The sequence below is a fragment of the Mauremys reevesii genome, linkage group 7 (genome assembly GCF_016161935.1).
Source record: "Mauremys reevesii isolate NIE-2019 linkage group 7, ASM1616193v1, whole genome shotgun sequence".
Lineage (NCBI taxonomy): Eukaryota > Metazoa > Chordata > Testudines > Geoemydidae > Mauremys > Mauremys reevesii.
Window position 1 is genome coordinate 124844491 of NC_052629.1, and position 13633 is coordinate 124858123.

Below are 13633 nucleotides of genomic sequence, written 5' to 3' on the forward strand. Positions count from 1 at the left end.
AAACTGAGGTCTACTTACCTAGCCTTGGGACTAAGAGAAGCACTAATTAATGGAAAGTCCATGCATCTGAAGAAGTGGGTTTTTTACCCATGAAAGCTTATGCACAAAGAAATCGGTTCGTCTTTAAGGTGCCACCAGACTCCTCGTTGTTTTTGTGGTTACAGACTAACATGGCTACCCCCGATACTTGACACTAATGAATGGGTATCACGTTGGAAGGAACTGCAGACGTCAAACACATGGTGGTTTAAATGAAAGGGACACTATTAGGCTAAAAATGACTTTTTGATGTTTTCCTAAGTAACCTTTGCCACAGATTTTCAGAACTGGAGGAATTTTGAGTGTCTAGTTACCTGTTCGTCATTTCCAGTTAACTCTGCTTAGACAAGAACACCGCATTCAATTTCACTCTCGGGTTCTCAGGCATTTACACAACACATTGCATACTCTTGGTTTGAAATAATGCAAGGAAAGATTTACACCCAAAGAACAATCTTGAGTTTTAGTTTAGAAAAAAAGAATCCTACCTTCCTCTTTCTCCTAAAGTTATGGAGTCAAAACTACCCCAAGGTATCAGTGTACTAAGACACCTATCCCTTGTTGAGAAGCAACTTCACACAGACACACTGATGACATTTCACCACAGTGTCTGGAAGAAGCCCAAGAGTCCACGCTAACTCCTTCTGACAGTATCACCAGAGAGTCAGTCTCAGGACCGACAGGAATCTAAGATTCAATTCTTCTGATTTTAACAGCTAGAAATACTCTTCCAGGTCTGTCATGGCCACGTTGGATACTCGGATTACATAGTAGGAAAATCTTTGTAACTACAAGGACAGTTACATACAGTACCAGGTTACCAAGGGAGGTTGCTGAATCCCCCTTGTTGGAGATTTTTAATAGCGGGTTAGACAAATGTGTGTCCAGGATGGTCTAGCTTTACTTGCCTCCTCTTGCTGAGGCAGATGAACTCGATGACCTCAAGGTCCCTTCCAACCCTACACTTATGAAGCTATGTCACCCCCCATCCTCCAATCCCTCTACTGGCTTCGCACTGCACCAAACAAACTTCTCCTCATCTTCAAGACCCTTTACAACTCTGTCCCTCCACACTTGTCTGCTCCTGTTACCAGACTGCACCTGCCCCATTGCTCTACCGATTCTACTAGCCCTGAACGGCCATTTCTCTGCTTGTTCCATAAACATCCACATGATTCTTTCCCAGCATAAGGGGCTGCATGGAACTCCTCACATGAGTTCATCTACAAGGCCACCACTCTCTCCTCCCCCAAATCCCACTTCTATGATGTTTAGAAGAAATCAGGGAACCAATGATGGCCATGGAACACATTAGTGAGGGGTTGCAAATTTATTTTAAAGGTTTGACAATCTGGAGCCATCTGGAACCAAGAGCTAAGCTATGTAACTGCATGCTATTATTTTCCTTATCCTTCCCTCTTATTTGCCTCACCTATCAGATTCAAAATTATACTGTAAGCTCTTTGGGGCATGGACTTCCATTTGCAAAACAGGGATCTAGCACTGACTGGGGACTTTATTTCTCACTTTTATGTTGCGTGTATTGCAGTAGTACCCAAACAGTGATCCTTACCTAAAACGCCCAGTCCCTGAAAAGCTCAGATTTCCAAAAGGTCTTATTAAAATGTTTCAAGGATTCGTTTGCAGTAACTTAAAAGTTGCCAAGGAAAACTGAGGTAGGCAAGGAGGCATCATTCACAGAACCATTTTAAGTCACCTGTTGAAAAGAGCGGCTTCTACTCACAGGAAGTACAATGAACTGTAATCGTTCCTACTGCAGGGCTAGAGCAGTGTGCAACACACCATAATGCAGAGATGAATTTGATCTAATTTCCTACAAGGTAACAAGAATCATTTGGCCTCTTGCCAACAACACAACTTAAAGCTGCATCAATGAATGATCTGACCAGGCAGTTAACTGAAATAAATGAAGTCACACATGGGCTAATGTTTCAGTTAGTAATTTCTTTTCCTTTATTCACCAATATTCATCTCATCTACAAAAATCAGTCTTTATTGTCCCGTATTTAAAGGAGGCGGAGATCAAAATTTGGGTGGGATTTTCAGAAGCCCCTAAGTGTCTTAGAAGCACTTTCAATGGGACTCATGCTCCTAAGTCATTCAGATGCTCTTTAGGCTGGGATTTTCACCATACACAATGAAAGATACCTGGACAAAAAACCCAATCATCCAGCACTATTTTTGCAGCTACTTAAAATACACTAACTGTACTCAAGCCCTCAGTTTAGAGCGGCCCAGATACCAATGATGCAGAGATACAAATAGGAAGTAAACAAAAAAGCAATGTTATTTTCACAGCTTCACACAAAACAAGAACGTGAACGAAAAGCTGATTGAGAAATTGGAAGATTCTTGTCCTGAGATCGCCACACAATGAAGGAGTGTACGCAGAGGGCAGCAATTAAAGCGACACTAGAAACAACTCCCAAAATGCTGGATAAATATCAATGCACAAAGGGGGGGCCTGATCAGGTTGACAGGGTCCCTTCATTTAAAAAGATATTTTGCTCTGTGCTTCATATTCTCAGGATATCCACTGCTTTCCTTATATTCACTTTTTCAGATCAGAAAGTCTGTTCAACTGCCTTAATGTACACAAAGCTCTGCACCTCTTAGAATCATAGAATACCAGGAGTGGAAGGACCTCAGGTGGTGTCTAGTCCCACCCCCTGCTCAAAGCAGGACCAACCCCAACTAAATCATCCCAGCCAGGGCTTTGTCAAGCCAAGCCTTAAAAACCTCTAAGGAAGGAGATTCCACCACTTCCCTAGGGAACCCATTCCAGTGCTTCACCACCCTCCTAGGGAAAAGTTTTTCCTAATATCCAACCTAAACTTCCCCCACTGCAACTTGAGACCATTACTCCTTGTTCTGTCATCTGCCACCACTGAGAACAGTCTAGATCCATCCTCTTTGGAACCCCTTTTCAGGTAGTTGAAAGCAGCTATCAAATCCCCCCCTCATTCTTGTCTTCTGCAGACTAAATAATCCCAGTTCGCTCAGCCTCTCCTCATGTGCTCCAGCCCCCTAATCATTTTTGCCGCCCTCCGCTGGACTCTTTCCAATTTTTCCACATCCTTCTTGTAGTGTGGGGCCCAAAACTGGACACAGTACTCCAGATGAGGCCCCACCAATACCGAAGAGAGGGGAAATATCATGTCCCTTGATCTGCTGGCAATGCCCCTACTTATACAGCCCACAATGCCGTTAGTCCCCAGGAGAAGGCACTACTTTTGTTTCTTATTTCATTGGAGGGGAGTCGGCTCTCTATTACATACTAAGAAGGCAATCTCCAACAGTAGGAAAGTGCAGCTAGAAAGGTGACAAGACTGGTTATTTCAAAGCAAAAGCCATCTCTATTCCTAGAAACAGGCAGGGCAGCACCACCAGCATTTTCCTATTTTAACCCTTGTTTTAGAGCCTGATCATATACCTACTGAATCGAGGGGGAGGAAGGGGAAAGGAGTTTCATTGGCAAGGCCTGAGACAACCTGCTACTCCCCAAGAGTAAATCCTAACTACTAATATATAGCACGTCTTGTAAACCTGTTCCTGTGTTTGTGTACCCATTAGTCTAGCTATCCAGAGACGTAGCACCTAGGTAAGAGGCAGACCCAGGAAGAAGGTAGGATGACACAGGTAAAGAATCACGCTTAGTGAGCTGCTAATTCTTTACAACTTCTCCAGAACCAAAGGAAACCGTCAACATCCTTAATTGTCACCGAAGTGACTTAATCTGAACTGAGATACTGAGTAAGGACCCAAGTAACGGGATACTGAAGCTATTCCTACTTTGCTTTCCTATTACCCCTCAACTCCCTCCAATAATAAATCTTCAATATTTTATCCTTCCCCAGCCCTACATTGTAGCAACCCACTCCCTGCTAGCGTAACCAACACCACTCCTTAAGTGATCCAGTAGGGGGTTGCTAGAGAACAATGCATGGCCCATACGTCAAAGCATTCCCAAACCTCTCTACTCCTGAGGGCATTCTGTGCCAAAACATTAAAAAATTCTGCGCACAATATTTTAAAATTCTGAAAATTCTGTGTGTCAAATAAACGTGGCGGCTCTAGCATAGCATTGGGGAGCACAGGGCACTGGCTGCACACAGGTGGGAGATCACGGAGATCCTGGAAGGGGGGGGGTCTAGGTATGGAGGGCTGAGTGGGGGCATCCAGATGCAGCTGGTTGGGCCTCAGTAGGGTGGGGATCAGGGTGGCTCGTTGGGGTGGGTCCAGGTGCAGGGGCAATGGGGCTCATCGGGGGTGTTCTGGGCAGATGGGGAACAGATCCCTATACCGTGATCCCTCCCCTGCAGCTGAGGAGCGATAGGTGCAGGAAGCGTTGCCGGGGGTTTGGCAGAACTTCCTACAGACGGGGGAGAAATGTGGGGGTGGGTTCCAAGATGTCAGCGTAGGACTTTCTGGGTAAAGCTGCCAAAGGAATCCCCAGAGCTACGCTGTTTGGCCCACTGTGTTCTGAAAGGCCCTGGTGTCACCCAGAGCAGAAGGAAGTGGTTAAGACAACATCTGAGGAGGAGAAACAAAAGGAGCCAAGAGTGACTCCACATAGTATAAGTAACAAAGAATCCTGTGGCACCTTATAGACTAACAGACGTTCTGCAGCATGAGCTTTCGTGGGTGAAAGTGACTTGCATCTGAAGAAGTGGGTATTCACCCACGAAAGCTCATGCTGCAAAACGTCTGTTAGTCTATAAGGTGCCACAGGATTCTTTGCTGCTTTTACAGATCCAGACTAACACGGCTCCCCCTCTGATACTGTCCACATAGTATGAGTAGGCTGAGCACTGATGGTTTCAAATGTTGACATTCCCGCCACAGGAGCCTTCAAAGAGTGTTGATTACTGGTGCTTTGGCCAGGGTGAACCAGCGGGCACCCTTCTGTATGTATCTGGGGCAGTTGGACCATTCATAAGACAATCCTACCCTTCTTGGGACCATCAAGATCTTGGAAAGCCATTTCCATGGTGCCTGGTTAGAGTCAACAACAGGATCCTTGCTGGAGCCCCTCCTTCCTTCCATACTGTATCAGTGGTTTCCAAAACACACAAGAGGGGTTTTCCTTGACCCCAGCTTCAGGCCCTGGAAACATCTTGTAGGGAACCCTGGAAACGGTTTCAAGGGTTCCCTATAGGATATTGTTACAAGGATATTGTTATGCTCCTTTTAGCCTGCGATTTGCACTAAGGGAGGCACAGGGGCCATACCAGGGGGTCCATTTTAGGAAAAGTCTCCTAAACTCACAGGCTATGAGTCGTTTGCAGGGACAGAGTCCACAGCATAGTTCTTGTGACCCAGGAACCTCTTGATGCCAACTGACCGAGGGCACCAAGGGGATGCATGGGGTTTTACAGGGATACTCTGGGTCACTTCTAGGCATAATAATTCACCAGAGAGTGGCATGTAAGGTTGTGAAACGCATATACAGGTAATATTCAAGAAGTTATGCTTCTGTGCTGAAAATTATGTTCTTAAGAGATGCAAGTTAAGGCAAGTCACCATTTGGTGACAAATTTTCTCCTGTCAGGTAGGAGGGAAGAGGAGACGCTCATCTCTCTCTGGCTGGTCATATGCATATTGTCTGGCGACCTATCTATAGTCTGAGCCAAATACTAATCAATATTGTAAAAACTAGAAAGCAGCACACAGGAAAAGACACTAGCAGGGGGGTGGGGAGGGGAATCCTGTTTACAAGTAAAGACAATAGATTGTTGGGGGTATACCTTTGGGTGCAAAAAGACACCCTTCATCCTTCCCTGAGAAGAGATGAACTGTCAGCATGTTCTATCTTATGAAAGGAGGGTCACAACCAACCTGGCTGGAAGACACTGCAAAGACCAGGTAAGCTAATTCATTAGACAAGACAGTACCTTGTTAACTAAATCTAGGCTCTAGAAGGCATAGAACGATTTTATTGTACATGTAACCATGCGTGTCCAATACTTTGACTTGCTACTTCTTGAATCTCTATACAGTACTTCATTAAACAAACTTTCACTTGTTTTCACTATATACAGATCTGAGTGCTTTGTGTTGAACAGAACAATGAAACTGGTAAGCTAGTGTCTACTGTTTCTTTGGGAGCCGCGGGTCTGTGAATTCAGGGAGTTGTGTCACTCCAGAGGGACGCTTGGAAGGCTCAAGGGTTGGAGTGTGCCTACTGCTAACCTGTGCAGAGGGAGCAGAGGCTGGGTCGGTTTGGAAGGGAGTGCTTGTTTACCCTGTGGCTTGTTGGGAAGCTGACCCCTGGCAGGCACAGACAAGGCTTCCTCATGCTAAGGGCAGGGGCTAGCGAGGTGCCTCACAACCCGAGATACCCGTCAGAGTTCTCTCTCCTCAGGCTTGCAGAGATCACAACCTGGGTTTGAGTGGCCATACCCAAGGCACAAAATACACTTTTCAGGACCATAAGAAACAGAAAATAGCAGGGCAAGGAGAATGCCTCTCACTTTTGTTAGATGGATCCTACCAGCTTGGGCAAGGCACAAGGTGACCCAAAGCCAGTAAAACTTCAAAACAGCCCAAGAACTACAACAATTAAACCAAAATTATCAGGTGTATTCTACACCTATCTGAACTATTCTACGAAAAGAACAGAAAAATGAGAGGTTGTTTCCATGACTATTCCAGCAAGCAAAGGCCACTAGAAGGGATGGGGTATTCATAGCCACTTCCTATGAAATGTAGGGTTTGAGGGAGTTACACATACACCAAAACTGCTAACTCTCTCTCAGAAAGTTTACGATCACCTCATTGCTAGGTCTGGAACTCCTCCGAGAGTGGGGCTCTGCAGAAGTAATGCCATGAGACATTATCTACCACACTTCTCAGATGAAAGAAATAATTCTGATACATGGAAAGCTAGGTGTCCACAGACTAGTGTTCAAATTATTCCTACTTTTTAAATTCTGGCCTGCATGTTGCACATCCCAAATGTAGACACCTGTACCTCTGACTTACAAGTTAATGCATAAATTCGAAATAATTCAAAGATGTTTACCTGGACCTGTTGTGGCTGCTGAACCTGTATCTGTTGCTCTTGCTGGGTTTGCTGCTGGACACTGGTTGTAACAGGACAGGCAAGCTCAAGCAAAGATCCGGCCACCTCTGTGCTGTCCGTGTAAATGCAGTTTCCACCTTGCTGATATACCATGGTGGTGGTGGCTGTCTGCTGGAACTCCTGGAGAGCTTCAGGCCCCTTGGAAGCAAGAGAGTCGAGAAACTCCTTCATCCTGTGCTGAGGGATTGTTCGTGCTTTCACACGGATGTATTCTTCAAAGGAAATGGTGTTCTCCAGAGAATTATTCATATTGCAAGGTCCTTAGGATTCCTTAACAAAGGAGAAAGTTAAGACTCTTGTTTCACAACTTTCATAGTCATACCGCACAAGGGTACACAAGAAGCCAATGGATAACATCTTACACACACTGGATTTCTGCGTGACAAACACAGGCAGCCGGAAGCCTTGAGACAAATGCTGTAGTTTTACATGCCATTTTATGCAGCTAAGCATTTCTTTAATTAATCCCTTGTTAAGAGTCACAACTGCACACTGCTACCCACCCTTCAGGCTTACTTGCCCTGTATAAAGAGCTCTCTCCAGAGTGTTGTCTCCTGCTGATGACTACACTAATGCACTCGGTCTCAGGCCAGACCAGTCCCGAATAGGCTAAATTAACCCTTATTGAATTGTATGTGTTCATTTACAACATGGAATACTATATATAGTATCAAGAACATTTGAGAAGCTATTGCCTAAGGGATTGGTTTATAGCTACAGATGCAACAGAACCACGTATCATAACCCATCAGACAACAAAATAACACTCTGTGGTAACTAATGGGAAGGAGGAGATAGGGAAGTATGAAGAGATAGTATCTCCACATTTACACTGGGATTATTCTCTCTCACTTTGCTGAGCAGAATTTTAAGACTTCTTTGAAAGGACAGGGGATAGAATGCTGGAATCCAAAGATTCCATTAAATCAGACTGGTGCACCTGGAAAGCAGCAGTGAGGTCTTGAAAAAGTAGGCCTCACACTCTTATTAGCAAATATTAGGAGGAAGAAATGAATATGAAACAGGGTATAGTAGGAAGGACATAGAAGTAAGATGAAGAAAGGAAAACAGAGCAAAAGAAACCAACAAGATCAGGGAGAAAGTAAGAGCACAGAGAAAAAAAAAATGAGGACTCACCCAAGAACAAGATTAACATCTGGGGTATTATCTCACAGGTAGTGTTTGAATTGCTTACCTATCTTCTTTAAATACAAGAAGTACTCCTATTTAACTATCATCTTTTCTGTGAGTGTATTCTTGTTTCTATGGCAGTAATAACTCCTGGTGAAGGGTAAACACATTTAGATGGTAACCTTACCACTACTGATGTGGTCATGAAATGGTGTGTGGAGATATGGGGTTGCAGCCACAATTACCAGGATAGGGAACTTTCGGTGACTGGGCCTAATTATGTACACAGAAGAAGAGAAAGGGACACATACAGATAACACTATATACACACACATTATGGTGATTGGGACCATAGAAACAATAGATGAGAAGAAAGAAGCTGTACAACATTTCAGCACTGATTTGGTCACAAGAGACTGACTACATTCGTTCAACAAGGTGGCCAAAGTGTTATTTCTAAAGCAGCATGCAAGCAAAAGGGGGTTTAGTAATAGGCTGTCAACATTAAGTGCAACAGAGTTCTAGCAATGGGAGCTGGATCAGACCCTAAATCATTTCTCATTGTTGGTCTGAATCCCACCCCAACCTGGTCAGGCAGCACCACACCCATGACACTTCATGCAGGAGGGACTCGGATACAAGTCACTACTAGCACATGGGTCCGGCTTACAGTCAAAGAGGTATGGCTCCCAAAGGCAGAGAATGTGTGTGAGGCAATTCTTGCAGAACAGAACTTATGGGACCTTAAAAATAAGGTGACAAGTTTCTGCAATGGGTTCCTGTGGAAAAATCTAAGCATTTATAGTGAACACAACTATACTGTTGTGCTGACACAAATAAAAAGTACAAGCTTACATTGTTCATTTATTTAAGAGAAGGATGTTAATACAGAATAGCTGCATTTGCCACCGTCCTTTGGCCACAATGTTTTATAACACAGCATGCAGAAGCTTCCATCTGATAATGGTGGTGGGGGGGGGAATCTCTCTTTCACTGAAGTTACACTTTAACAAGCTTTCTAACCAGCTATACACGGGACACACAATTAATGAAGCTATTCATGTCACTGCTGACTCAGTGACAAGTTTCCCCAGAAGCCACCAACAACACACTCCAAACATCTTGAACAGTTTACCTTCTCTCAAGAAGAAAAAGTTTGACACTATCTACATCCATGCTGAAACCAACAGAAACCCTGGCCTTGCTAATCTGTTTTCAGTGCTACAGTAGACCACCAGGCCTTCATCAACAAATTCTGAAATGAGTATTAAACCTCACTGAAAAAAACAGAAACCCAGTATGATACTTGACGTAGAGAATTGTTAAGTTTTCCGTGTGTGTGTCTGGTTGGAATTTAAGCCTACTGAAGTTTGCAGAGATTGGCCAGAGTACCTTGACTAAGATTTTCAGACATGAATAGTTACCTTGGGTGCCCAATTTGAGATGCATTAAATGGGCCTGACTTTCAGAAGGCAGGTGCTCCTCGCAAATGTCTCAAGATTGGCACCCAAAAACTGACACACACACCCCCCAAATCTCTAGTTACTATTGAAAAATCTTGATCCTTGTGCTGGAAGCTGTTTTCACATATACAGCTGACTGCTCTGTGGCAGAGCTTAAAAACCAAAACCAAAAAAACCCACAACCCAGAAATCTATATCTACTAGGTACAGCCAGATTAAAAAATAAGGAGGGACCCACCACCACTGAGGTCTAGAGGCGTGAGTACCAAGGTGCCATCCACTACTTCCAACAGCTGAGGGAGTAGAACAAGTGCTGGGATTCTTTCTTACTGTCCCTTTACTTGACTCAGGTGTTCAATCTCTCCATTAGCTTCAGACTAGTAGTCAGCTGAAATCAGAAGCCCACTCTTACTTCCCCTACAGTCTGCTGGAAGGAAGTTTCCTTTTCCTCTCCCTCCCAATCCCAGAGCCTCCTGACAGCTGTCCTACTAAGTTCTTACACTGCATTTATCACTGTGGTATCTAAGCACCTTCAGAGCATTATCTAATATACATGTTATCCAGAGTGCATAGGAGCATTAGTCATGGACCAGGACTCCCTTATGTTAGGCACTATACAAAGAGAACAAAGATGGTCCTTGCACCAAAGAGTAGAGGAGTCGCTGCTATTCTACCTCTCCCAACGTTCTGAGAGATTGGGAAAGAGGCAGACTGGACTCTCTAGTGCTCCATTCCTATGCTCCCTTTTTATCTATATAGATAATTTAAAAACAAGTCTCCCTTTTTCTAAGCAGCAGCTCAGCTAAACTGACCTAACCAAATTCTTGTCAATTTCAAGGCTGCCTACAGAAATACAGAACTGCAGTAGTTAAACTGACAAGGATCTTGTTAGTTTCACTCTTCTTCCCCTTGGCAAAAGTATGAGCAAGAGCAGAGGTATTAGCACTGGTTGTAGATTTAGGAAGGTAACATGTATTGAAGCCTTATTTTTCCATTGTAATGAGCAGAAGTTTAACAAAAAAAGTACAAAAAGGACTAAGCCTCCCCCTTTGATCACCTAACATACCACCTCCCTCAGGCATATTTACTACTCAGCATTAACATATAGATTTTTTTTTTTAATAAAAACCTGTACAGGTTTCCAAGCACACACTTAATATAATTCTCTTTATGCAATGTTAGTATTGCATTTAACAGAAAAAAGATTTTATACTAGAACATACACAAATTTATAATGTCAGGCAGGCAAACACCTTTACCACTAGCTATTAAAATATCAGAGTGGATCAGTTTATGCACTCAGTTTATCCATTATGTACAGTCCATTTCAAAATGAAGTGAATACTCATCACTGCTAAAACTTGGCAGAATGCATTTTTAAATTGTTCAGCAAAGGTTGCTGCTTGGATACATGGATATAATTCCTCCCTTTTCAGCTTAATTGCATTTTCCACTAAATAGGATCTGGAAAATAGTTCAAGTTCATGAGCATAAGTGGTTAGTTCATAAAACTTAGAGACTAAAGATACTGAAAATGTACACACAGATTTGCAGCAGGTGGACTATCTGGAATCACCAGTCACCATGTTGCAGGTATTTCTGCTGCACTTGTCCTGAGCTCTTAGACTTGTAACATTCTGGAGAAGACAGAACAAAGAAGCCCTTTCTATCCCCAGTTTTTTGGGTTTTTTAGTTAAATTGTATTTAAAAGAGACTTAAGAGAATGAAACAAACACAAAATGAATATAATCATAAAAATGCTACACCCTTAATAGATAGTTCCTAACTAATTATTACAAGACATGCCCAATTCCTAATCAGTTTGTTTTACTTCCAGCTCTTAAGAACATGTATTAAGACAAACAGATCTCCATGTACATCTTTTGCACAGTGCAGAATGTTCTCCGAGACAGAGAACTGTGCTGGAACTTACATAACACTTTTCAATGGACACTGGAGTTACTGAAACTTAGAACAAGGCAGCAGTGGGGAAAAAAATATTGCCTTAAGGTCCAGAGGCCTTTTCTTGCTCCCTTCTCCTCACAAGTGTTCAAGGTAGAATAGAGTAACTAGGCAGAGCTGGGGACCTTTTAAGGCTCTCTGAGGAGATAACAAAAACTAAAAAAGTCAGTGTTAAATGGAGAGAAGACTAAACTCCATACACATCTGTTAAATGGTGGGTTACACCTCAAGATTTTTTAAAACCCTCTTAATGTAGTTATGTAAAATATCTGCTGCTCTTGTTGCAGCTAATAAACAAAACTGTAAACAGACTTGACTAGTACTTTACTGAACCACTCATCCACTATACAAAATATACTAAGGTTTTGTGCAATACAGCAAAACTTTCTTAAGAGACCACTCAAGAGCCTGACACGTCAGGTGCTTACTGGAGATGTTTTCCAATAAAGGAGCAGCAAGATTGTGCTCAATTAATTTGCAGAGGTCTCCTGGGACAGGAGATTGCTTAGTAAGGTAGATCTGGAGAACAGTTTTCGCGGCATATAAGCAACTAGGACTCTTGCTTTGTCTCTAAAACAGAGATTTCTGGAGGCAGGAGCCGTAGCGCTTCTACACGGCTCTGAACAGACACGCCTGGTCTGAAGAGCTCCGCTACTTCTCCTCCTGAACTTGCTTAAAAGCGAGAGCTGCCCCCGTCGCGCTGTAGCGGTTCCTGGGGGCGACGCACAACTTCCAGGCCGAAGGAGTCTCGGTGTCGCCCCCGGCCGCCCCCCGGGCTGGGCCGGAGGCTGCGCCAGGCAGAGCCGCGCTGACAGCCCCAGCGCCCCCCGCACGGGCCCGGCTGCGCTCGGAGCCCGGGAGCTCCGGGGGTTCCCGGCGCGGAGGCCCAGCAGAGCCGCTCTCGGCCCCCGCCCGCCCCCCAGCAATGCCCGGGGGGGGGGGGGGAGCCGCATTGAGACGCGCGCGCCCCGCCGCCGGGAGCGAGCGGCCCCGTGCGCGTGCCCGGGAGCAACAGCGGCGCAGGAAGGGCCGCCCGCGGCTGGGGAGGACACGGGGACGCGCCCGCCTCTCACGGGAGGCCAACGGGCCTCGCGCGGGAACACGGCGTCTCGGTTCGCTGCGCGCTCCCGGCAGCGCCACACAACAAACGGGCCCGCGCCTCCCGTCGGGCCGCGCCGCCCCGGAACCGCCGCCTCCCCCGCGTGACGCGAGGGCCCGCCCGTCGTCCCCGGCCCGGAAAGCCCGCGGCGCCGCCGCTCGGCCCGGGCCGGCCCCGCCTCACCCTGGCCCCGCCGCCGCCTCGCTCCGCCACCGCCTCGGCCCGACTCTTTTCCCCTCACAGCTCCCTGGGCGCCATCTTACATTCAACCCCCCGCAGCCAATCAGCGCTCAGCCACGGCCTCGCGAGAGCGCGGCCGCCAAGCCCCGCGAGAGCTCCGCTCCCAGAGCCACCCCGCGCCTTAAAGGGGCCGTGCGCCGGGCCGGGGCTGGGCTCTTGGCAGCGGGCGCTGCCTGCTGCTAGCGCCCGTGGGCGCCTTGGCCCGGCCCTGCCCAGAGAGGGGCAGATTCCAGAGCCCCCTCACCGCAGGGGGGCTGGGGGCCCCTTCCAGGCTTTGGGCCAGGCCCAGTGCACGGCGCTGCACAGCCCCTGCACCCGCTGGGTCCGGCCCCGACTCACCCCAGCCCAGCATGTCTGTGACACAGCCCGGTCGTTAACCAGCCTGCCCTAGAGAAAGCACCGGCCCGCTGCCGGGGGGGGGGGGGCAGGTGACTGCAAGCTCAGCCCGTCCCCCCACACCCCCGGTTCCAGTTCCCATGAACACTTTTAACCCAATGTTCACAGGGAGCTTTACAATGGGAGACCCCGAAAGTCTGGCTTGGCCGAGCGACAGCCAGGCGGGGGAAGAGAATGTCATTTCTCACCCGCAACAGA

At 46.2% G+C, this 13633-nt stretch overlaps 1 protein-coding gene across 3 annotated transcripts in view; it reads right to left on the reverse strand.

The window, feature by feature from the left end:
* QRICH1 (glutamine rich 1) overlaps window positions 1–13090 on the reverse strand; it is a 30021-nt gene extending 16931 nt beyond the window's left edge. The window contains exons 1-3 of one of the 3 annotated variants that reach the window (XM_039547352.1): window positions 12983–13069; window positions 11315–11375; window positions 7085–7414 (exon numbers count right to left, since the gene is read on the reverse strand). In XM_039547352.1, coding sequence (XP_039403286.1) covers window positions 7085–7393 — 309 coding nt within the window. In that variant the 5' untranslated portion in view covers window positions 7394–7414; window positions 11315–11375; window positions 12983–13069. Of the gene's footprint in view, window positions 1–7084; window positions 7415–11314; window positions 11376–12128; window positions 12210–12982 lie in introns of those variants that run through there. The other 2 variants (XM_039547354.1, XM_039547353.1) reach the window with 2 other exon arrangements.
* Between the last annotated feature and the right edge of the window lie 543 nt (window positions 13091–13633).